We start from the raw sequence: 23,732 nt of genomic DNA on the forward strand, positions 1-23,732 counted from the left end.
TCACCTAGCATCCCTGCACGGAACAGGGATGGGTCGTTCAGATAACTCAGGAGCAATACCTGACTGAACGCTCGATGGCGGGCTGAGAAACCACTGACCCACAGCCTGCTACCAGGGGGGTCAGCCCGAGACGCAGCCCGCAAGATCCTCTTCATCAGAAGAACTAACTAACGCTGGTAAAATAACAGCTAACAAGAAAGAGAGAAAAAACTCAAATAAAATCCAAAGAAAGGAAAGAGAGCTGAGACAAGGTGCCCCAGCACAGAAACTTCCAGCTACTCCTGACAGCTAGACAAATGAAACTGAGTTGGATACAGGAAGTGGAGGGTTATGTACTGAGGGGACCACCCCCTGGGGGTGGGATATGTTAAAAGTCTTTGTACTAACATATTCTATTGCCTAGCTACTCCTACGGAATAAAGGACATAACCCCATTGGTGATGAATATGAAGTGGGCGGCGACTGTCGGAGGACGTAAGAGAAATAGTTATTTTTTCAAAATTTACGCTATTTTTTGTTTATAGCGCAAAAAGTAAAAATCGCACAGGTGATCAAATACCACCAAAAGAAAGCTCTGCTTGTGGGGGAAAAAAAAGGACGTAAATTTTGTTTGGGTACAGCGTCACACGACCACGCAATTGTCAGTTAAAGTTGCACGGTGCGGAATTGCAAAAAGTGGCCTGGACGTAAGACAGCAAAATGGTAAAGTGGTTAAAAGAATAAATCACCTCTAATGTCGGATGTCCCATGTGTGTGGATGCTGCTTCAATATGTAAAACTATTCGTTTAGTTTTATACATTTGAGAATGTGGTGCCTTGAGATCATCCATAATTATAAAGGGTGCCTTGAGATCATCAACATTTTTAAACGGTGCCTTGACTGGAAGGAGGTTGAGAAACACTGAACTAATGAACTGATTGAAAAAACAAAAACATATTCCCCCCTCCACACAAGCACATGGATGCAGGAATCCTTCCTGCTGAGACATTGTATTTTCACAGCGGGACTCCTCTGCACAGGTGGTTGCAGCCGATTGGCTGTCCCGTCTGTCGAATGTTTGATCGACTTCTGTCACGCAGAATGGCTATAAATGGATCAAATCTGTTCAGGCCCCACTGAACCAGCTGAATTTCGATTCATCTATGGTCAGCTTAAAGCCGTAATAAACCCAAAAGCAAACATTTATTATATTGCAGCTTACCATTTCTTCGATGTAATATCTGCATTCATTTCTTTTTTTTTTTTTTTTTTTTTTAGGGCTAGTTCCAACCACAAAAACGTCCTCCAGATCTGTTCCGGATGCGTTTCTGCATGTGCGTTTTGATGCGTATTTGATGCATTCCAGTGCATTTTTGATGCAATTCCAGATGCTTTTTTTCTACTGTACTGGGGTACCGGGTTTTTTTGAAGCGTTTCAGTGCCTTCCATTGCATTTTTGATGCATTTTACCCCAATCCAGTACAGTCCAGTTCAGGAAAAATGCAGCATGTTCTACTTTTTTTCTGGAACTGGAAAGCACAGGAACTGACTGCACTGGTGTGAACTATGCTATTGGAAACCATATATCCTACTTTCCATGCGTTTTTGTTGCAGAAAAAAAACGCACTGGACTGCATGTGGTATAAACTGGCCCTAGTGCTTTCTTGCTACTATATTTCTTCTACTTTTACTTGGTGATCTGGCCAGTAGGTTCATTGCTTTTCAAAAGAACAAGCTCTCCAGCAGAATGTATCAGTTACAGAAATGAGACAAACCATTTAACACTAGCAGGAGTGCTTACAATGATCAGCTTTTATGTAAAACCTTTATCCCAAAGGTAAAAAAAAAAAAAAAAAGGTTTGCTGTAATGGATTATAAACGTGTGAGCTGGAGTTTGGCTTCAATGTTTTAGTATATCTAAATATACTAGTACATCTAACACTCCCTTCCCCTCAGACTGACAATGCTGCAGTCCAAAGAAGTCTCTTTTGCTCCTGCATCCAGAGTGGTGGGCACTCTAATACAGGAGGTGCTTTACTGGCCAGATCACCAGGTGAAAACGGAGGAAAAAAGTCTGAAAAAAAGAAAATAAATGCAGCCACTTCTAAAGATTAGCAAGCTGCAAAATAACTGGATTTTTTTAAGAACTTACTATAAAATCTGTTTCTCTAAAGTCCATTGACAGACGCATCCTCCATCTTCATTAGCCATTGGATTATGCTGCCCCCTGCAGGAGTAGTTCTAGGCAGGAAAAAAATGAATTCTCCCCGCCCACAGGGCTGTCCCCATAGGCAAAACCCACACACCCTCTGCTCCAGCAAACCCGTTTTGTTGTAAGCAGTGAAGAAGAGACACAAAAACCATCCCCATATCAGAGGGGCGGGTGCTGCGTCTGTAAATGGACTTCAGAGAATGGATTTTATGGTAAGTTCTTACAAAAATCCAGTTTTCTCTATCGTCCATTGACAGATGCAGCCTCCATCTTCATTAGCCATTGGGACATCCCAAAGCAGTGTAGGCATGAGGGGTGGGAAGAACGCAACTAGAGAGTACTGGTTTTCTGGAGCAGAGGGTGTGTGGGTTATGCCTATGGGAATATTCCCGTGGGCGTGGAGAATTAATTTTTTCCTGCCTAGAGCTATTCCTAAAGGGGGCCGCATAACCCAATGGCTAATGAAGATGGAGGCTGCGTCTGTCAATGGACCATAGAGAAAATACATTTTTGGTCTTGGATCATTATATCTGAAGGGGCCAGCCATGATACGAGTTTCTACAAGGCATTTGACTAATAGTAGAGGCTGTGAAAGGTTCAATGTATAGTCACAGCTTAGTGAAGAATAAGGAAGAACAGTGCTGTGCATCACAGACAGGCTGACTGTCATGGTGAATCCAATAGTATTAAGTCCCATTCAACTAGATTTGTTTTGTAATGTTGTCAATACTACATAACTTGTGCAGTATAATGTACCTACTACTAGACATAAACAGACTATGGCTAAAATTAAAAAATAAAATACTGCGTTGTACGGCTAGAAATGTAAGTGTGTTTGGAGGGCCCAGGGCACACTTGTCCTTGACCTGGTAGAGACCATGCCACTGTAAGTAACATGATGGAGCTCAGAGACCATAAATACAGACCTTTATACTTTAAAATATAATGTAATGTGACAAAGCGGATGTGTCCTATTAAAATATATGAAGTGTGATGTTTACCAGGAGGGTCCACTTTAACTAAGCTATTGCTTACTAACGTGAATGAAAAACTATGATTTGTGCTTCCGTCACCATAGCACAAGATAATCTCAGCCTACTACAACAGGTAAGAGATTAATACACAAGCAGCATCCATTACCTTGCCCTTAAACAAAGACCAAGATTGAAATCAGCCACCACCACTGAGAGACATTATGCACAGATCACAAAACCATTCTATCCAGACAAAAGGAGGTTTGTCAGCCAGCAGGGAGTGCCCAGCCTTCAAACCGCACCAGTGCCCAGCCCTAACTCTATGGCTGCATTCCTATACAGGTTATGATAATGTACTCCTTAATGAAACAATACTACAGGTTACGGTATGTTATACTTAATCAACACAAGTGAAAACTGTTTATTATTGGTTGTAAAATCTGCTGTTGGTTAACCAAGTAAAAATTTCCAACAGAGATTGGCCCCATAACCTACCCATACATGCTATAACTGCAGAGATGTATAGTCATTAAGTAGAACTACTTCACTACTGTACTTAAGTACCGAAAGGCGGTATCTGTACTTTCCTAGAGTAGAATTTTTTTCTCCTACTTCCACTTTTACTTCACTACATTTTTTCAATGATTTCAATACTTCTACTCCGATATTTTTTTTTTTTGTGCTGCATAGTTACTCGTTACAATTATAAAAATTACCACTGCCAGAACAGTAGATGGCAGGTTTCATGAAGCGCAAAACATGTGTATAATGTCATGTGTAAATCAGCGCATACGAAAATAAATGCTACTGTATGTATAAATAAAAGCTGCATTTGAAATAATTAAAAACAATATGATGTTCAAACTTTTGACTTCTTTCTTTAATAACTACATAACACAGTACTTGTACTTTTACTTTCAGTACTTGAGTAGCAATTTTTTTTTCAAAACTACTGGTACTTTTACTTTCAGTACTTGAGTAGCAAAATTTTTAAAAAAACTACTTGCAATACTTAAGTACAAAAAATGTTGAATACTTTAGTACTTCTACTCAAGTCACTTTTTGATCGAGCACTTGTACTTTTACTCAAGTATGGGTTTCGAGTACTTTATACAACTCTGTATAACTGTATTGCCTCATTTGACTCAGGATCAGGTAGATTATTAAAATGATCTTGCATAAATATGTAAAGCAGCCAAAAGTTGTACAAATCCTGCAGCAGGAATTAAGTCCCCTGTTGCTTTTGGTGGGTGTTGCCGCCTCCAATCGCGAATCATTCAAGTAAATAGGGCCACTCTGCAATGCTTCTGCCAAAGTCCAAGGGGGTCCATGGGGTTAAAGCAGGTTTGGAGAAAATGAGAAAGCAACACAAAGATGGCTGCTTAAACCCCTTGTTTGCTGTACTCACAAGGTTGCAGGGCACTTGCAGAGTGGCCTCATTCACTTGAATGGGTCATGCTTGGCAGATGTTACACCCACCAACCATGACAAGGCATTAAACTCCTGCTGTGGCTGTGACATATGTACACCCCTGGCCACTGCAGCTAAAGGGGTTGCAGTTGGGGCCTGGGTGATAAAAACATGTCTAGACTATGAAGTTTTACCACCCCCCAAACTGCATATGTAAATGAACGCTTACTGTTTCTGAGCCCCCTATAAGGCTGCTTTCACATGATGTGCTGCAGTTTAGCCACACCACAGGTGCAAGTGCAGTGCATCTGCAACTTTCCTGAGTTAGCTGCGCTTTGCCATAGACTTCTATTAAACCCTGCATGTGTGGTACACTTTTTGAATTTAAACCAAAACTCCTGCATTTAGAAAGTGCACCAAACCTGTAGGATATAATTGAAGTCCATGGCTAAGACCAGCAAACTCACAGGAAAACTGCAGGTACACTGTACTGCAGCCACAGTGTGGGTAAACCGCAGCACATCAGTGTAAAAGCAGCCCTATACTATTATGCCCAGTGTATTGCTTCACACTGACCTGAAGATCTCTTCTTTCCTGCTGCTGGCACCACTCTGGGGACCGCTAGCCGGAATAAGAGGTGGAGTGCAGTTGGTATCACTCCACATGGGACAGGAGCCGGCACCTACAGAGGAGACATCAGCTTATGCAGCTCTTGCTCCCTACTACAGCTCCAACTTTACAATTAGTCTCTCTGCATTGCACTCTGTTTGATGCTCTGGGATAGCGGGTCAGCAAGCCCAGACCGCGATCTACCAGTCACCTGTCCACGATCTACTGGTAGATTACGTTCTACTGGTTGTTGACCCTAGGTTTAGAAGATATTCACTGGCACTTGAGCAGTAGCCCTGAATCCTGGACACACTGAGTGTTCTGTAGATGCAGAGTGCTGTGCTGTAATCATGACTCCCTTCGCATGCAGTGACATTATTGTGGCCTGGCCATTCTAATGGGCGGCCAGTGCAAACCCAGAAGAAAGATTGGGTGAAATTGGAAACGGCAGCAGCGATGATGACGTGTTGTTGGAAGATTCCACGTAAAAGGTACGTTTGTCATAATGTGCTAGTATGTGGGTGCATACTAGCACATGTTGGCATGAGCCAGCAACAGGACCATTTAAAAAAAAAAGTTTAAAAAATGTTTACTACCGCTTTAAAGGCTCATGCATAAGAATGAATTTGTGCAGAGCGTAAAAAAATAGGCCTAATCTCTGCACCCTGTAGTCACAGGGGGTGCCAAAACCAATGACAGGCTGAAGTACTAGGCGACCGTACACACATCCGAGCAGTACTTGTAGATTTTCTATGTTCAGGGCCAGAACCCCAGTATGCATAGGGCCCTCTATGCCAGTACCACCCAGATGTGCGTACAGACTCTATGTATTTCAGTTTGACAATTTGGACAGACTGATGGCAGGGGACTGTATGCACCACCTGTAACTCTGTAACTGCACCGAAAAATGCCCATTTTTTACACTGTATGGACCAATATGTTCCTGGAATATGTGACCCCTAAAATACGGAGTTGCCAGTCCAGAAAATTAGATTTGAAAGTCAGGCTCAGGACCCTCCTAATCTAATTACCTGTTCTAGGTCAGTGCTTCACTGAGGCCACTGTCACAGTATGGCAGCCAGGTAACTAGCATTTCAAGAAGAAAGGTCAGCAATGGCAGCCATTATTTTCTCTCTGTACAGGTCTCCAATAAAGCAATGGCTTTTCTAGTTGACAAGAACTTTAAATCATATTTCTGCTTTTGCAGCTAAACTATGATGACACCTACTTTATGTTTGCTATATTTTCAAAATTAACACAGTATAACTTAAAAAAGAAATATTTTAATCTAGCTAGTTATGTTTTAAGTACTTTTACTGAAAAATTCCTACATGCTCTCCTTGCTTTAAATGTTTAGGATGCAGAAATGTCTAACATAATTAACCCTGTCTGCTGTGTTAGCAAATTTTTAATTATCAGTCGTAAGCTCGATTTAATCAATCTGTCCTAACAAAGGGTTAAAAATGTAGACATTGCCTTCCTTTATTGTATTGTAATGAGGTATAGCTAGAATCTGCGTGGGGATAAAGACACTGTATAGTGGGGTATACACTAGTAGAAAATCTGCCGAAAATTCCAGTCCGAGGTAAAATTGTACGATTTTCGGCTAGTGTGTACACAACTTTCAGCAGCCGATGCCGACATTTTCAACGAAAAAAAAACGGAGGGACAAACACCAACATTTTTATCATCCGTCCCCAGAAGGCCAATTTTCGTTTAATGTGTATGCAGTACGTCTGTGAAAAATCAGATACGAAAGACCGCGCATGATCTGAAGTTGCCGACGACCTGGAAGTCTAGGAGCAAATGTCCTAAAAAAAAAAAAATCGGACGAGAAATTTCGCGAACATTTATGCACTGTCAACTAAAAACGGTTATGACCATGAGAGAGAAAAATCGGAGGATATTTCGTCCGATTTTCATCAAGTTTGTACGAGCCTGGTCAGAAATTCTTAGAATTAGACATGACGCCTTCTCCTTAGAAACACTCCAAAGTGCAAAATGGACATGTACATTTCGTTTTGTTCTCAGTTCAAATTTGGACTAATTTTTAGTTATTCAGAAATTCAGATGGAATCGAATTTCCAAATTACAATAGTAATGAATTTAAACGATTATGAAATAACGAATCAAACTGAAATTGAATAGTTTTTGATTTGAATAGTTTTCAAATCTAATTTGAATTTCCGAAGAGAATAAAATAGAACAGAAAATAAAGGAATAGAATAGAAAAGAATATAAAAGAAAACAAAAGAATAAAATATAAGAGAGTAAAACAGAACAGAATATAAAATAAAAGAACAGGAACAAAATAGAATACATTAAAAGAGACAGAATAGAAAATAAAAACAGAATAAAATAGAACAGAAAATAAGGAATAGGATAAAAAATAGAAAAGAATAGAATAAAATAGAAAATATAACCATCTTCTCAAATTCGAATAGAATAAAATTGAATTTGAATAAAATAGAAAAGAATAGAACAAACAATTGAATGGAATATAAAAGAAAATAGAATCGAGTAGAAAAGAACAGAATAGACAATAGAAAAGAATAAAATAAAATAGAAAAAATATAACAATATAACCATTTTACGAAATCTGAGTTTCCAATAAAATAAATTTGAATTTGGATAGAATACATTTGAATAGAATTTAATAGAAAAGAAAAGAATAGAAAATAAAAAAAAATTAAATAGAAAAAAACAATAAAATTGAATGGAATAGAAAGAGTAAAACCATCTTTCAAAATTTAATTTCGAATAGAATAAATTAAATTCAAATGCAATTCTATTGGAATTAAAAAAATTCAAATTGATTTAATTTAAATTTGAATAAACTGAACTAATTCCAAAAACAAAATTAAATGAGTTAAACTAATTTAACTAAATAAATTTATGTAAATAACGAAATTAAACTGAACAAATGTTTTCGTTCTGCACATATCCAAGGTAAGAATACTTTTATTATTTTTTTTGGTATGCTGTGTGAATGAGAACACATAACAAACATAGTGTATTTTTCAAAAAAAAATGGAAATACTCCTTAAACCCATATAGTTCAAAACAATTCACGCTGCAAATCACAGCAGTACCTTAAATATGTGAGCTTTTAAGATGTGGTGACCCAATTCCATGGTCTGCTGCCGATTTAATTTTCCTTCTTGTCGAGAAAACATGAATGATAATAGGGCATGTCCACTTCTGAAAACAAAAGGGCAGAAAACTTTACTATATTAGAATGAAGTAAAAAAACCTTTAAAACAAGGTATGAAAGGAATACTGCCCTATTTAAAGGAAAATGAGAAAACATACTATATTTTAAGTTATTACTGCAGTAACTTTTGTGACATTTCACATTTTTACAAACTTGTCCTATCATTTTTTGTTAGATAAAATACAGAGATTTACAGACTTTTCACTAGAGGGCGCTCTCGTGGCCTAGTGCAATTATTAGTCCTTTCTTCAATAGCTGCTGTGGTAGGATATCGACCATACACTTGCTACTAACAGACAGAAAACGGATAGTCTTGCAATTTAAGAAAAAGCTAACCCCATTCCAGAGTAGTCATATAAAAGTGGTAGTGATGAGACATATTTAAAGAGGTTGTAAACCAGAAGAAAAAAAAAATCTTTTTGCAACCTGAAAGAGAAACACATGAGCTAGTATGCATACTAGCTCATTATGAAATATTTACTGTGCCGTCCGCTTACCTGTATGACGGGCGACATGTCCAGTCGCCCGTCTTCCGGGATCGCGGCATCCGGCCATCTGATTGGCCGGAGCCGCGGTGACGTCACTCCCGCGCACGTGCGTGGGAGCCGACGGTCACGGGTCTCTGAAGGAACGGCACTAGCGGCCGTTCCTTCAGAGCGCATGCGCCAGTGACATCACTGGCTGCATGTAAGGTAAAAATCTCCTAAACGGTACATGTTTAGGAGATATTTACAGTACCTATAGGTAATCCTTATCATAGGCTTACCTATAGGTACAAGTTACAGAGGAGGGTTTACTTCCTCTTTAACAATTCTCCTAAAATCCTCAAAAATGTTCTGCGCTCCATTGCCAATCACTTCACCAATGCCAAGGCCAAAAGTGTCAAGGTTCTCTGTCTAATGAATTTTGGTGGAGAGCTGTTCAGCAATCAGCACCCTGTCTGAACACCATTCCTATGTAGCAGAGCCATGTCACCACTGTGGTCACAGAAAAGGAGAATTCTGAGGATTACATTTCTGTAACATTGATTATGATTAGTGTTGAGCGAACACGGACTGTATTATTCGTGTTCGTACCGAATAATTGGATTTTTTGTACCCGAACACGGACACGGACACTTTACTGTATGTTCGGGTAAAAATCCGTGTTCGGTCGTTTTATTTCCGGGTTTTGCATGCTTTGGCGCTCTTTTCATGGCGGGCTTTCAACAGCCAATCAACAATCGTTTAACTGGTGTGCCTTAAGCCATCCCAGCCATGCCTGCAAATGTCTCAGTAGCTGTGATTGGCCGTCTGAAGCATGTGACCAAGTCTTTATAAGTTCGAGGCAGCCGCAGCGGCGTCATTATGCTGCTTAGATTCAGGGACAGAGCACACATCAACGTGCTGGCTGCTGATTAGGGAAAGATAGGCAGGAAAAAACCATTTGTGTCCGGATAGAATTGAGGGACAGGTCGGAGTGTTTAGGCAGGGCGAGTTGTAGGCATTTTAGGGATAGAGTCTGCTGAATTATAGGGTCAGTGTCTTCTACAAACTACAATCGATATTGCTGTGTGGGGGGTGGGGTGAATCTGCACTCAATCCTGATCTACGATCTCTTCTCAATCCTGTTAGGGACAGAGTCTGCTGAATTTTAGGGAAACTGTGTTCTACAAACTACAATCGATATTGCTGTGTGGTGTGGGATTGGAGATAGGCAGGTGTCAGTGATCCACATCCATTTTTCTGTGTGTGAGCTGCAGTGAACACAATCTTTTTGGGCTGCAGTGAACACAATCTTTTTGGGCTGCAGTGAACACAATCTTTTTGGGCTGCAGTGAACACAATCTTTTTGGGGTGCAGTGAACAAAATCTTTTTGGGGTGCAGTGAACACAATCCTTTTTGGTGTGCAGTGAACACAATCTTTGTGGGGTGCAGTGAACAAAATCCTTTGTGGGGTGCAGTGAACACAATCTTTTTGGGGTGCAGTGAACAAAATCCTTTTTGGGGTGCAGTGAACAACATCCTTTTTGGGGTGCAGTGAACACAATCTTTTTGGGGTGCAGTGAACAAAATCCTTTGTGGGGTGCAGTGAACACAATCTTTTTGGGGTGGAGTGAACAACATCCTTTTTGGGGTGCAGTGAACAAAATCATTTTTGGGGTGCAGTGAACAAAATCATTTTTGGGGTGCAGTGAACACAATCTTTTTGGGGTGCAGTGAACACAATCTTTGTGGGGTGCAGTGAACACAATCTTTTTGGGGTGGAGTGAACAACATCCTTTTTGGGGTGCAGTGAACAACATCCTTTTTGGGGTGCAGTGAACACAATCTTTTTGGGGTGCAGTGAACACAATCTTTGTGGGGTACAGTGAACAGAATCTTTGTGGGGTGCAGTGAACACAATCTTTGGGGGGTACAGTGAACACAATCTTTGTGAGGTGCAGTGAACACAATCTTTGTGGGGTGCAGTGAACACAATCATTGTGGGGTGCAGTGAACTCAATCTTTGTGGGGTACAGTGAACACAATCTCATACTTCTGAAGGTTTGAGGGTGCTGCCTGTTCCATACTCCCCCTACTCCTCATCTAGCCTTTTAGGGGTACAAACAATAGTAATTGGGGCCTAGTGTGGTTGTGTACGTGTGATATACATACACTTTTTTGGGATCATATTTTCTATTCCGCTATTTAATCAAAAACCTTTGGGGATCAGTTAAATTGGGGGATAGTCTGTGTTGGTACGTGTGAGAGAGATCCACCTTTCCAAGTTGTTGGGGTTCATCTCATACTTCTGAAGGTTTGAGGGTGCTGCCTGTTCCATACTCCCCCTACTCCTAGCCTTTTAGGGGTACAAACAATAGTAATTGGGGCCTAGTGTGGTTGTGTACGTGTGATATACATACACTTTTTTGGGATCATATTTTCTATTCCGCTATTTAATCAAAAACCTTTGGGGATCAGTTAAATTGGGGGATAGTCTGTGTTGGTACGTGTGAGAGAGATCCACCTTTCCAAGTTGTTGGGGTTCATCTCATACTTCTGAAGGTTTGAGGGTGCTGCCTGTTCCATACTCCCCCTACTCCTAGCCTTTTAGGGGCACAAACAATAGTAATTGGGGCCTAGTGTGGTTGTGTACGTGTGATATACATACACTTTTTTGGGATCATATTTTCTATTCCGCTATTTAATCAAAAACCTTTGGGGATCAGTTAAATTGGGGGATAGTCTGTGTTGGTACGTGTGAGAGAGATCCACCTTTCCAAGTTGTTGGGGTTCATCTCATACTTCTGAAGGTTTGAGGGTGCTGCCTGTTCCATACTCCCCCTACTCCTAGCCTTTTAGGGGTACAAACAATAGTAATTGGGGCCTAGTGTGGTTGTGTACGTGTGATATACATACACTTTTTTGGGATCATATTTTCTATTCCGCTATTTAATCAAAAACCTTTGGGGATCAGTTAAATTGGGGGATAGTCTGTGTTGGTACGTGTGAGAGAGATCCACCTTTCCAAGTTGTTGGGGTTCATCTCATACTTCTGAAGGTTTGAGGGTGCTGCCTGTTCCATACTCCCCCCTACTCCTAGCCTTTTAGGGGTACAAACAATAGTAATTGGGGCCTAGTGTGGTTGTGTACGTGTGATATACATACACTTTTTTGGGATCATATTTTCTATTCCGCTATTTAATCAAAAACCTTTGGGGATCAGTTAAATTGGGGGATAGTCTGTGTTGGTACGTGTGAGAGAGATCCACCTTTCCAAGTTGTTGGGGTTCATCTCATACTTCTGAAGGTTTGAGGGTGCTGCCTGTTCCATACTCCCCCTACTCCTAGCCTTTTAGGGGTACAAACAATAGTAATTGGGGCCTAGTGTGGTTGTGTACGTGTGATATACATACACTTTTTTGGGATCATATTTTCTATTCCGCTATTTAATCAAAAACCTTTGGGGATCAGTTAAATTGGGGGATAGTCTGTGTTGGTACGTGTGAGAGAGATCCACCTTTCCAAGTTGTTGGGGTTCATCTCATACTTCTGAAGGTTTGAGGGTGCTGCCTGTTCCATACTCCCCCTACTCCTAGCCTTTTAGGGGTACAAACAATAGTAATTGGGGCCTAGTGTGGTTGTGTACGTGTGATATACATACACTTTTTTGGGATCATATTTTCTATTCCGCTATTTAATCAAAAACCTTTGGGGATCAGTTAAATTGGGGGATAGTCTGTGTTGGTACGTGTGAGAGAGATCCACCTTTCCAAGTTGTTGGGGTTCATCTCATACTTCTGAAGGTTTGAGGGTGCTGCCTGTTCCATACTCCCCCTACTCCTAGCCTTTTAGGGGTACAAACAATAGTAATTGGGGCCTAGTGTGGTTGTGTACGTGTGATATACATACACTTTTTTGGGATCATATTTTCTATTCCGCTATTTAATCAAAAACCTTTGGGGATCAGTTAAATTGGGGGATAGTCTGTGTTGGTACGTGTGAGAGAGATCCACCTTTCCAAGTTGTTGGGGTTCATCTCATACTTCTGAAGGTTTGAGGGTGCTGCCTGTTCCATACTCCCCCTACTCCTAGCCTTTTAGGGGTACAAACAATAGTAATTGGGGCCTAGTGTGGTTGTGTACGTGTGATATACATACACTTTTTTGGGATCATATTTTCTATTCCGCTATTTAATCAAAAACCTTTGGGGATCAGTTAAATTGGGGGATAGTCTGTGTTGGTACGTGTGAGAGAGATCCACCTTTCCAAGTTGTTGGGGTTCATCTCATACTTCTGAAGGTTTGAGGGTGCTGCCTGTTCCATACTCCCCCTACTCCTAGCCTTTTAGGGGTACAAACAATAGTAATTGGGGCCTAGTGTGGTTGTGTACGTGTGATATACATACACTTTTTTGGGATCATATTTTCTATTCCGCTATTTAATCAAAAACCTTTGGGGATCAGTTAAATTGGGGGATAGTCTGTGTTGGTACGTGTGAGAGAGATCCACCTTTCCAAGTTGTTGGGGTTCATCTCATACTTCTGAAGGTTTGAGGGTGCTGCCTGTTCCATACTCCCCCTACTCCTAGCCTTTTAGGGGTACAAACAATAGTAATTGGGGCCTAGTGTGGTTGTGTACGTGTGATATACATACACTTTTTTGGGATCATATTTTCTATTCCGCTATTTAATCAAAAACCTTTGGGGATCAGTTAAATTGGGGGATAGTCTGTGTTGGTACGTGTGAGAGAGATCCACCTTTCCAAGTTGTTGGGGTTCATCTCATACTTCTGAAGGTTTGAGGGTGCTGCCTGTTCCATACTCCCCCTACTCCTAGCCTTTTAGGGGTACAAACAATAGTAATTGGGGCCTAGTGTGGTTGTGTACGTGTGATATACATACACTTTTTTGGGATCATATTTTCTATTCCGCTATTTAATCAAAAACCTTTGGGGATCAGTTAAATTGGGGGATAGTCTGTGTTGGTACGTGTGAGAGAGATCCACCTTTCCAAGTTGTTGGGGTTCATCTCATACTTCTGAAGGTTTGAGGGTGCTGCCTGTTCCATACTCCCCCTACTCCTAGCCTTTTAGGGGTACAAACAATAGTAATTGGGGCCCAGTGTGGTTGTGTACGTGTGATATACATACACTTTTTTTGGATCATATTTTCTATTCCGCTATTTAATCAAAAACCTTTGGGGATCAGTTAAATTGGGGGATAGTCTGTGTCGGTACGTGTGAGAGAGATCCACCTTTCCAAGTTGTTGGGGTTCATCTCATACTTCTGAAGGTTTGAGGGTGCTGCCTGTTCCATACCCCCCCTACTCCTCATCTAGCCTTTTAGGGGTACAAACAATAGTAATTGGGGCCTAGTGTGGTTGTGTACGTGCGAGATACATACACTTTTTTTGATCATATTTCCTATTCCGCTATTCAATAAAAACCTTTGAGGATCAATTGAATTGCGGGATAGTCTGTGTCGGTACGTGTGAGAGAGATCCACCTTTCCAAGTTGTTGGGGTTCATCTCATACTTCTGAAGGTTTGAGGGTGCTGCCTGTTCCATACTCCCCCTACTCCTCATCTAGCCTTTTAGGGGTACAAACAATAGTAATTGGGGCCTAGTGTGGTTGTGTACGTGTGATATACATACACTTTTTTTGGATCATATTTTCTATTCCGCTATTTAATCAAAAACCTTTGGGGATCAGTTAAATTGGGGGATAGTCTGTGTTGGTACGTGTGAGAGAGATCCACCTTTCCAAGTTGTTGGGGTTCATCTCATACTTCTGAAGGTTTGAGGGTGCTGCCTGTTCCATACTCCCCCTACTCCTCATCTAGCCTTTTAGGGGTACAAACAATAGTAATTGGGGCCCAGTGTGGTTGTGTACGTGTGATATACATACACTTTTTTGGGATCATATTTTCTATTCCGCTATTTAATCAAAAACCTTTGGGGATCAGTTAAATTGGGGGATAGTCTGTGTCGGTACGTGTGAGAGAGATCCACCTTTCCAAGTTGTTGGGGTTCATCTCATACTTCTGAAGGTTTGAGGGTGCTGCCTGTTCCATACCCCCCCTACTCCTCATCTAGCCTTTTAGGGGTACAAACAATAGTAATTGGGGCCTAGTGTGGTTGTGTACGTGCGAGATACATACACTTTTTTTGATCATATTTCCTATTCCGCTATTCAATAAAAACCTTTGAGGATCAATTGAATTGCGGGATAGTCTGTGTCGGTACGTGTGAGAGAGATCCACCTTTCCAAGTTGTTGGGGTTCATCTCATACTTCTGAAGGTTTGAGGGTGCTGCCTGTTCCATACTCCCCCTACTCCTCATCTAGCCTTTTAGGGGTACAAACAATAGTAATTGGGGCCCAGTGTGGTTGTGTACGTGTGATATACATACACTTTTTTTGGATCATATTTTCTATTCCGCTATTTAATCAAAAACCTTTGGGGATCAGTTAAATTGGGGGATAGTCTGTGTCGGTACGTGTGAGAGAGATCCACCTTTCCAAGTTGTTGGGGTTCATCTCATACTTCTGAAGGTTTGAGGGTGCTGCCTGTTCCATACCCCCCCTACTCCTCATCTAGCCTTTTAGGGGTACAAACAATAGTAATTGGGGCCTAGTGTGGTTGTGTACGTGCGAGATACATACACTTTTTTTGATCATATTTCCTATTCCGCTATTCAATAAAAACCTTTGAGGATCAATTGAATTGCGGGATAGTCTGTGTCGGTACGTGTGAGAGAGATCCACCTTTCCAAGTTGTTGGGGTTCATCTCATACTTCTGAAGGTTTGAGGGTGCTGCCTGTTCCATACTCCCCCTACTCCTCATCTAGCCTTTTAGGGGTACAAACAATAGTAATTGGGGCCTAGTGTGGTTGTGTACGTGTGATATACATACACTTTTTTTGGATCATATTTTCTATTCCGCTATTTAATCAAAAACCTTTGGGGATCAGTTAAATTGGGGGATAGTCTGTGTTGGTACGTGTGAGAGAGATCCACCTTTCCAAGTTGTTGGGGTTCATCTCATACTTCTGAAGGTTTGAGGGTGCTGCCTGTTCCATACTCCCCCTACTCCTCATCTAGCCTTTTAGGGGTACAAACAATAGTAATTGGGGCCCAGTGTGGTTGTGTACGTGTGATATACATACACTTTTTTTGGATCATATTTTCTATTCCGCTATTTAATTTAACTGGGCCTCCATGCGAGACCTGTGTGCCTTGTTGCGCTGTTTTGAGTACTCCACCAACATGGCCAGTGGCAATGACGCCGTTCTCAGCTTAACTATCCCACTTCTATGCCTCCTTGAAAAAACAATTCGGGCGATGATGGAAGAGGATGTGGCACAGGATGAGGAGGAGGAGGAGGATGAAGAGGTAACATTTCCAAGGCTTTCAGGGCAGTCATTCGCAAGGGGCTCCGAGGGTGGGTTCCTGCACACGCAAACGCCAGGGACGCAATTGTCCAGCAGGGGCACAGTTCTGGAGGATGAGGAGGATGAGGAGGAGGAGGAGCTGGAGGAGGAGATGGAACCATGTTCACAGCAGGGTGGCACCCAGGCCAGCTCATGGCCATCACTGGTGCGTGGCTGGGGGGATACAGAGGACACGGACGATACACCTCCCACAGAGGACAGCCTTTCGTTGCCTCTGGGCAGCCTGGCACACATGAGCGATTACATGCTGCAGTGTCTCCACAACGACCGCCGAGTTGCCCACATTCTAACTTGTGCTGATTACTGGGTGGCCACGCTGCTGGATCCCCGTTACAAGGACAACGTACCGTCCTTAATTCACTCACTGGAGCGCGATCGCAAGATGCGCGAGTACAAGCGCACGCTGGTAGACGCCATGCTGCTGGCATTCCCATCTGACAGCGGGGCCACAGTGGAAGCACAAGGCAGAGGAGGAGGAGGAGGAGGTCGCCAACGCAACCAGGGCACCGCCAGCACCTCAGAAGGCAGGGTTAGCATGGCCGAAATGTGGAAAAGCTTTGTCAGCACGCCACAACAAACAGCAGCACCAGCAGCTCAGATGGAACGTCTTAGCAGGAGGCAGCATTTTACCAACATGGTGGAGCAGTATGTGTGCACACGCCTACATGTAGTGAATGACGGGTCTGCCCCCTTCAACTTCTGGGTCTCCAAATTGGGCACATGGCTTGAGCTTGCCCTTTACGCCTTGGAGGTGCTGGCGTGCCCTGCAGCCAGTGTATTATCTGAACGGGTATTTAGCACGGCTGGGGGCGTTATAACAGACAAGCGCAGCCGCCTGTCCAGAGACAATGTGGACAAGCTCACGTTCATTAAAATGAACCAGGCATGGATCCCACGGGACTTTTCCGTACCTTATGCAGAATAGCAATGGATACCGACCTTACCCACCCATTGTTCCATTTTTGCTCTTTCTCACTCTTTTGGGGTGTACCCTCATTTAAAATTTTTGAAAAGAAGCAGTGTTGGCTACCTCGTCCTCCTCCTCAGGGCCAGATTAATGTAGGGGCTATTGGAGCTGCAGCTCCAGGCCCCTACCTTTTATATAGGCCCCGGGTTGGCCATATTCACTGTTACCGCTCTTCTGTCACTTGTAAACACAGAAGTCTGGCTTCTATGCTCGCTTCCCCAGGCAGCACCCTCAGAACCTCCCCACACAGCGTGAAGGCCGGACAAGGAGGGACAGTTGGCGATGCATGGATGTGTTTATGGGCTTCAGAGACAGCATCCCATGTTGAATTAGGCATGCATGGCTGCACCCTTCCTCCTCTGGGTGCATGGCAAGGCACGGCCCTTAAGGCCCTTCAAAATCCTCAGCACCAAGCCCATGATGCTGTTAATCCGGCCCTGGTCCTCCTCCACCGCCGCTTCCACCTACACCGCCCATAGGTGTGCGCAGCCTATTGCATTAAGGTGTGCACCCCAAAGTTGAAATACACATGCATGTGTTTGCCAGCAGGGAGAGTAATGTATCGGGGCCATGTACCTGTAGGCAAGGAGAAATAGAGCAGAGCAGGTCCCAGGGAGATCTTTCCCATCTCCTCACTGGCAATGCTATGTGCCCTAGGTGATTAGGGTGTGCCCAGGCACACCCAGCACACCCTGTGCGCACGCCTATGTCACCGCCACATCCACCACCACCTCAACCTCCCTCCTACTCCATATGGGCCTCGTCCTTCAGAGATGAAGAAGAACATTGTTTTATTTTTCTGTTTTTTTTTTGTTGTTTTAAGTTATTTCCCTATCCACATTTGTTTGCAGAGCACTTGCCATGCTCTTAATTACGTTTTGCTGCCATTTGCAGCACTCTAGCCCTTTCCTTTGGTGTTTTAGAGCCATTTTAGTGCCTTAAAGTTCGGGTCCCCATTGACTTCAATGGGGTTCGGTGTCCGGGAAAAGTTCGGTAAAAGTCCGGGACACGGACCCGGACTTTTTTTTAAAGTTCGGCCGAACCCGTCGAACACGGACATCTAGGTGTTCGCTCAACCCTAATTATGATTAGTCTGATAATCCGAAAACAAATATTCTCAAATCAATATGTATGTACCGTTCTACCTAGATGTAGCACCCTACTAGATAGGTGCTAGGTAGGGAGAGTCGTTTTGGCTCTGCCTGCTTATCAGGAGAGCAGCAGGCAAAACATAGATGCCCTCTGCCTATCAGGGGAGCAGGATTCATAATAATTAGACCTGCTCCATGCGCTCAGTGTGTGATTCATCTGGGCTGAGGGAGTGTCCCACTGTGTCCAATGGGGAGGCACATTGGAAAGTGGAGGAAACCCAGCCAATGACACACAGGCTTTGATACTATCCCATGGGTTTGGCACAGAGAGTGGTGCATTATGGGATAAGGTATAAAAGCCAGGGGCACATGAGGCCGGGGGCCTTTGGACGGGAAGCCAGGTCCCAGAAGGAGGGTGACAGCTGTCTCCTCTTCTGCAGCAGTGGATGGTGGTCACAGGCAGTCGGCCTGGTGAACCAGAGTGTGTGGCTGAATCCGGAGGTCCAGGAGAAGCTGAATAGAGGAGTTGGGGGTTTCGGTGACTCTGGAAAAACAGTGTCCATGAGCACAGGGAAACTTGCCCGGGGTCTGCCCAGGAAGGGGACCACTCCAGAGTGTAGAGTCGGTGGACGGGTATCAGCTACACAGAGAGGGAGAAAGGGGTTGCCAAGTTAGAACCCTGAAGATAATTACAAGCAGGAACACTTCTACTACCTTCATTCCATTGGCAGAGTTAAGCAGCGGCCTTGCCGCATCCTCAAGTCAGATGTCCTCAATACTGTGAATAGTTACTAGTTGGAGTATCCCACTCATCCCTTCTCCTATCCTAGTTATAAATAGAACTAAAAAACATCCCCTGGACTGATCATTGACTGAGCCAAGAACTTAAAGTACTAATTTTCTGCAACCAGTTGCTACGGGTAAACCAGGGGAATCCTAAGGTGTAATACTCAGTAGTCCTCTAGAGGGGGCAGGGCTAAATATAGAAATTGGAATCCAAGCCATAGATAATGGTGACTTGTTTCATATTCCAGTTTTTTTACAAGGCCCACTGTAGGTTTCATATGGGGGTAAGGTGGAGCTGCTGTAGCACAAGATAAAATATTGGGCTCGGCACACCAGTTTATGGAACGCTCAAAATAAAATAACAGTTCAAACTGAAAGATTTAACCACCTACTCCCAGACCTTTTCTGGCACTTTTTGTTTACGTGTAACAATCAGAATGTTTTTGTTATCAAATTTTTTAGAACCCCCAAACATAATATACTTTTTCAAAGCAGAGGCCCTGGAGAATAAATTGGTGGGTGTTGCAATTTTTTATGTCGCACGGTATTTGTGCAGCAATTTTTCAAGCAGAATTTATTTTGGAAAGAATACACTTTTTTGAATTTTATTGCAAAAAAACACGATACAGAACTCCATTTTCTGGTAAAATATAAAAGATGATGTGATGTGAAATAAATACATACCAAACATGTCACGCTTTAAAAATGTGCACGCCCGTGCACGTACATTTTACTATGCATAGGCGATGCTGTAAAAGCCTTTACAGATTTTGTCACTTTAGATTTACACAGAAGGTCTGCTGCTGGAATTACTGACCATGATGTGACATTCGTGGTGATACCTCACATGTGGGATTATCACTGTTTGCACACATGCGGGAACGACGTGTGTGTTCACCTTTGCACAAGAGCATGGGGGGATGCTCTTGTGCAAACCACAGTACATCATATGACATCCAGGGCTTAGAGTGGGAATATCTGAATGATGCCTGCACCTTGTAATAGGAATAAAAGTGATCCAAAAATAATAATTAAAAGTGAAAGTGTAAAAAAAAAAAGAAAAAAAAAAAAAGAAAGCAAAACAAAATTAAAAAAAAGAAATGTAAAGCGCCGCTGTCCCCGCACACAGAAGTGAACGCATACGTACATCACGCCTACATATGTAAACAGCGTTCAATCCACATGTGAGGTATCACCGTGAACATTAAATCAAGAGGAATAATTCTGGCCCAAGACCTCCTCTTTAACTCTAAACAGGTAACCTGTAAAAATTTTTCAAATGTTGCCTATGGAGATTTTTTAAGTACCGAAGTTTGGCGCCATTCCACGAGTGTGTGCAATTTTAAAGCATGACATGGTAGGTATCTACTTAATCGGTGTAACATCATTTTTCACATTATAAAAAAAAAATTGGGCCAAGCGTTTTTTTTTTTTTTTAATTCATGAAACTGTTTTTTTTTCCCCCAAAAAAATTGATTTTATGGTAAGTCAAAAATCCCATTTTTTTTTAACCACTTTCATACCGGGCCAGTTCTACACTTCGCTCCTACATGTAAAAAATCATAATTTTTTTGCTAGAAAATTACTCAGAACCCCAAACATTATATGTTTTTGTAGCAGAGTCCCTAAGGAATAAAATAGCGGTCGTTGCAACCTTTTGTCACACTGTATTTGCGCAGAAATGTTTCAAACTGTTTTTTTCTCTGAGTTCATTGACAGACACAGCTCTCCATTTTTCATTGGTCTGGCATGCTAACAGATCTTTAAAAGCTGGAGATTTCTCTATCGGAATCATGGTTGCCTTGTTAATCCTGGAGACAGGGGGGTCCACCACTGGTGGGACAGTCCACTTCTTGAGGAGAGACTCCTCAAAGGGGTATCGTACCGCAAAGCGTTTAGGAATCACAAAAGGGAATTTTGGACGCTCCCACTCTTTAGAAACAAATTTGTCAAAATAGGAGGGATAAGGAAACACTTTTGCCATGCGAGGCGGCCTGTGGGTGCCAAAGGGGACCGCCACCTCCGCTACAGCCTCATCCTGCATTTTTTAAAGTTTTCTGCACAGATGCAATCAGTGCGTCAACTAGCGCTTTCTCGTGCACAGCTACAGGTGTGGAGGAATCATCCTCAGTATCTGATAAATCAGGAACCGTGGCTGCTAACCCCGCAGGGTGGGCCACGTCCGTGGCAGCCGAGTCAGATTCAGGATCACACGAGACAGATGAGGCAGGGGAGGGCAGGCAACACTTTTTGGTAGCCCGCCGCCCAAAGGCCACCTCCACTCAGGAAATAAAGGACTCCAGGACTGCCATCAGTGAATCAATGGAGGACTGGGACCTCGAGGGACCTGAAGCCTCTGAGAGGGGGTCAGGTGGGAAAATGTGCTCCTGAGACTCCATAGGTAAAGAGGGGGATCCCCACAAAAAAAATGTCTAGCACCGCTACGGGACACCTCCACCGCACCAGTAGCACCAACGGGTCACCGGTAAGCAGAGCACATCACAACGTGCAGCGCAGAGAGGACGGGACCCCCCCCTTCCCCAGACTCACCACCCCACCAGAGTAACACTGGTCTGCACCAGATGATCTGATAAGCTGGAAGAACACATCTGATACAGTCTTTATTCGTCCCTATGATCTGCTGACAGAAGCGTCGGAAGGTTGATCGGGTACAGCCCGATGAAACGGATGGGGGGGGTTGGGTTGACATCCCCTCTTGTTGCTTGTAAAAGCAACCCAGTGGAAAAGTTAGCTGGCCCCATGATATAAGCATTGGGCGGCTGGAACATTACTGGATTTGCCATACTGTGGTTCAATTTACTCCAGTTAAGAAATGTTGTGTTTTTACTGGAGTAGTAAAGTCTTATTTTTCACTTGTACCTACAGGTAAGCTTAGGCCCCTTTCACATTAGTGGGCTTTTACTGTGCTTTTCCAGGGCAAGAAAAAAAAAAAAAAAGAGTGGAAAATTTTCCCCATTAAAATCTATGTAACTGTTCAAACTGCGTGTGGGTGTGGGTGCGCGTGCCTGCTGCATCTTTGGTGCAGTGTTTCAAGTGCACCAAAGAGTCACTTTCCATTGCAAGTCAATGGGAACGCATCAAAAGTGCAAAAGGGCCCTTATAAATAGGCTTACTAGTAGGTACTGCTCTAAAACCCGGTAGCGGGATCCAGATATAACCATCCGAAGTCCAGCGACATACTAGTACATTATTGGTCATCAACTGGGGAAGATGTTCAGATTGCAACAAATGTTAATAAGTCCCAAAATGCAACAAACAAAAAGGTGGCACGATGTGTGCCACATAAAAAATTTTAGAAAATTAGTTTATCAATATTTAGTTTGACGGAGTTTTGCAGTATTGCACCAAAAGGACAATGGCGCAAGACAGTCAGGATCTAGGTTTCTGGACCTAATGAGCTATACTGTATGTGCTATGATATAATAGTCTATGTGAAATGCAATACAGAACACAATCAGATGTGCATTCCTCTACAACCTCCAATAAATTAGAAGTACTGTGAAATAACGGTAGAGGAATGGTAGATAATTTTAGGCATCATGTTTAATCATGCTATTACTTTTTAAGCGAACGATAAAATGCTGCATGTCAATATTTTTTGCGTATATTCACTTTACCCTAATAAAATATACCGCACAAATCCTTTATTTCCCTTAGGAGTATTAAAACAGTTATAAATTGAAATTTAGTTTAACTTTACGGATTTTAAAATCAGCTGCCAAATTTTACCTCCCAGGACTCTCCTTCTTGGATATCCTTGACTAGTCCTGCTACCAGCAAATCCATCCTACAGGAAACGGCATTATCACGCCGGGTGATGACACGGAAGCTTCCTAAGGGCCCTCAGAGGCCGCACGAAGGCTCATTCATAAGGATTTCCTAAATGAGCTCAGAACAGCTGTATTAGGAAACATCTTAAGGGCTGGAGGGAGCAGAAGCTAGTAAGAGATTGTGTACTTGGGTATTTGTTAGTATCAGAATGGCTCTTCTCCCCATATTAGTCCATAGGGATGCATGTGCAGCTTCATACACAGCTTAAAGGGGAGGTCACAAGCAGGTCAGAATGAAACCACAAGCAGGTCACAGAGAGGACTGCAATGTCAAAAATAAATGTCCTTGCAATGTGCTAACCCCCTACTAAGCGGTAACTGCAGCACACCATGACACAAAAATGTGACACGGCCCGATGTCACTGATCTGGGCTAAGTATGAAGAGAGAAGGGTTCCTGATTTTTTTTTTTTTTTTTTTTTTTTTTAATGACTTTCCTGATCTGCATACTGCACAGTGACCCAGGCAACTCATTTTTTATGTTTATTCCTACATAACTAAGATTCTTAGATGGTGGCCAGGGATGGAGACCCTCTTGTTTCTTTAATGACACATGTACTTTGCCCACTTGATCTCCAGATGGTTTTACCCCATTCATGACCAGGGAATGTTTTGATATTACGCACTGCTCTGACTACCTTAACTGGCAATTGCTCCGTCATGCAACACTGTACGCAAATGACATTTTTTATCAATTTTTTTTTCCACACAAATAGAGCTTT

At 42.7% G+C, this 23,732-nt stretch overlaps 1 protein-coding gene across 4 annotated transcripts in view; it reads right to left on the reverse strand.

Moving 5' to 3' along the window:
* The window catches only part of TANC1 (tetratricopeptide repeat, ankyrin repeat and coiled-coil containing 1), a gene marked incomplete at its 3' end in the record, with an annotated part of 423,607 nt that overhangs the window by 93,480 nt on the left and 306,395 nt on the right, over window positions 1-23,732 (reverse strand). For all 4 annotated transcript variants that reach the window (XM_082260319.1, XM_082260320.1, XM_082260321.1 and 1 more), the window contains one exon: window positions 8,278-8,386. In XM_082260319.1, the coding sequence (XP_082116445.1) occupies window positions 8,278-8,386 (109 nt within the window). The remainder of the gene's footprint in view (window positions 1-8,277; window positions 8,387-23,732) is intronic.

Source organism: Pelophylax lessonae (assembly GCF_965119305.1).
Source record: "Pelophylax lessonae genome assembly, chromosome: 6".
NCBI classification, from domain to species: Eukaryota; Metazoa; Chordata; class Amphibia; order Anura; family Ranidae; genus Pelophylax; species Pelophylax lessonae.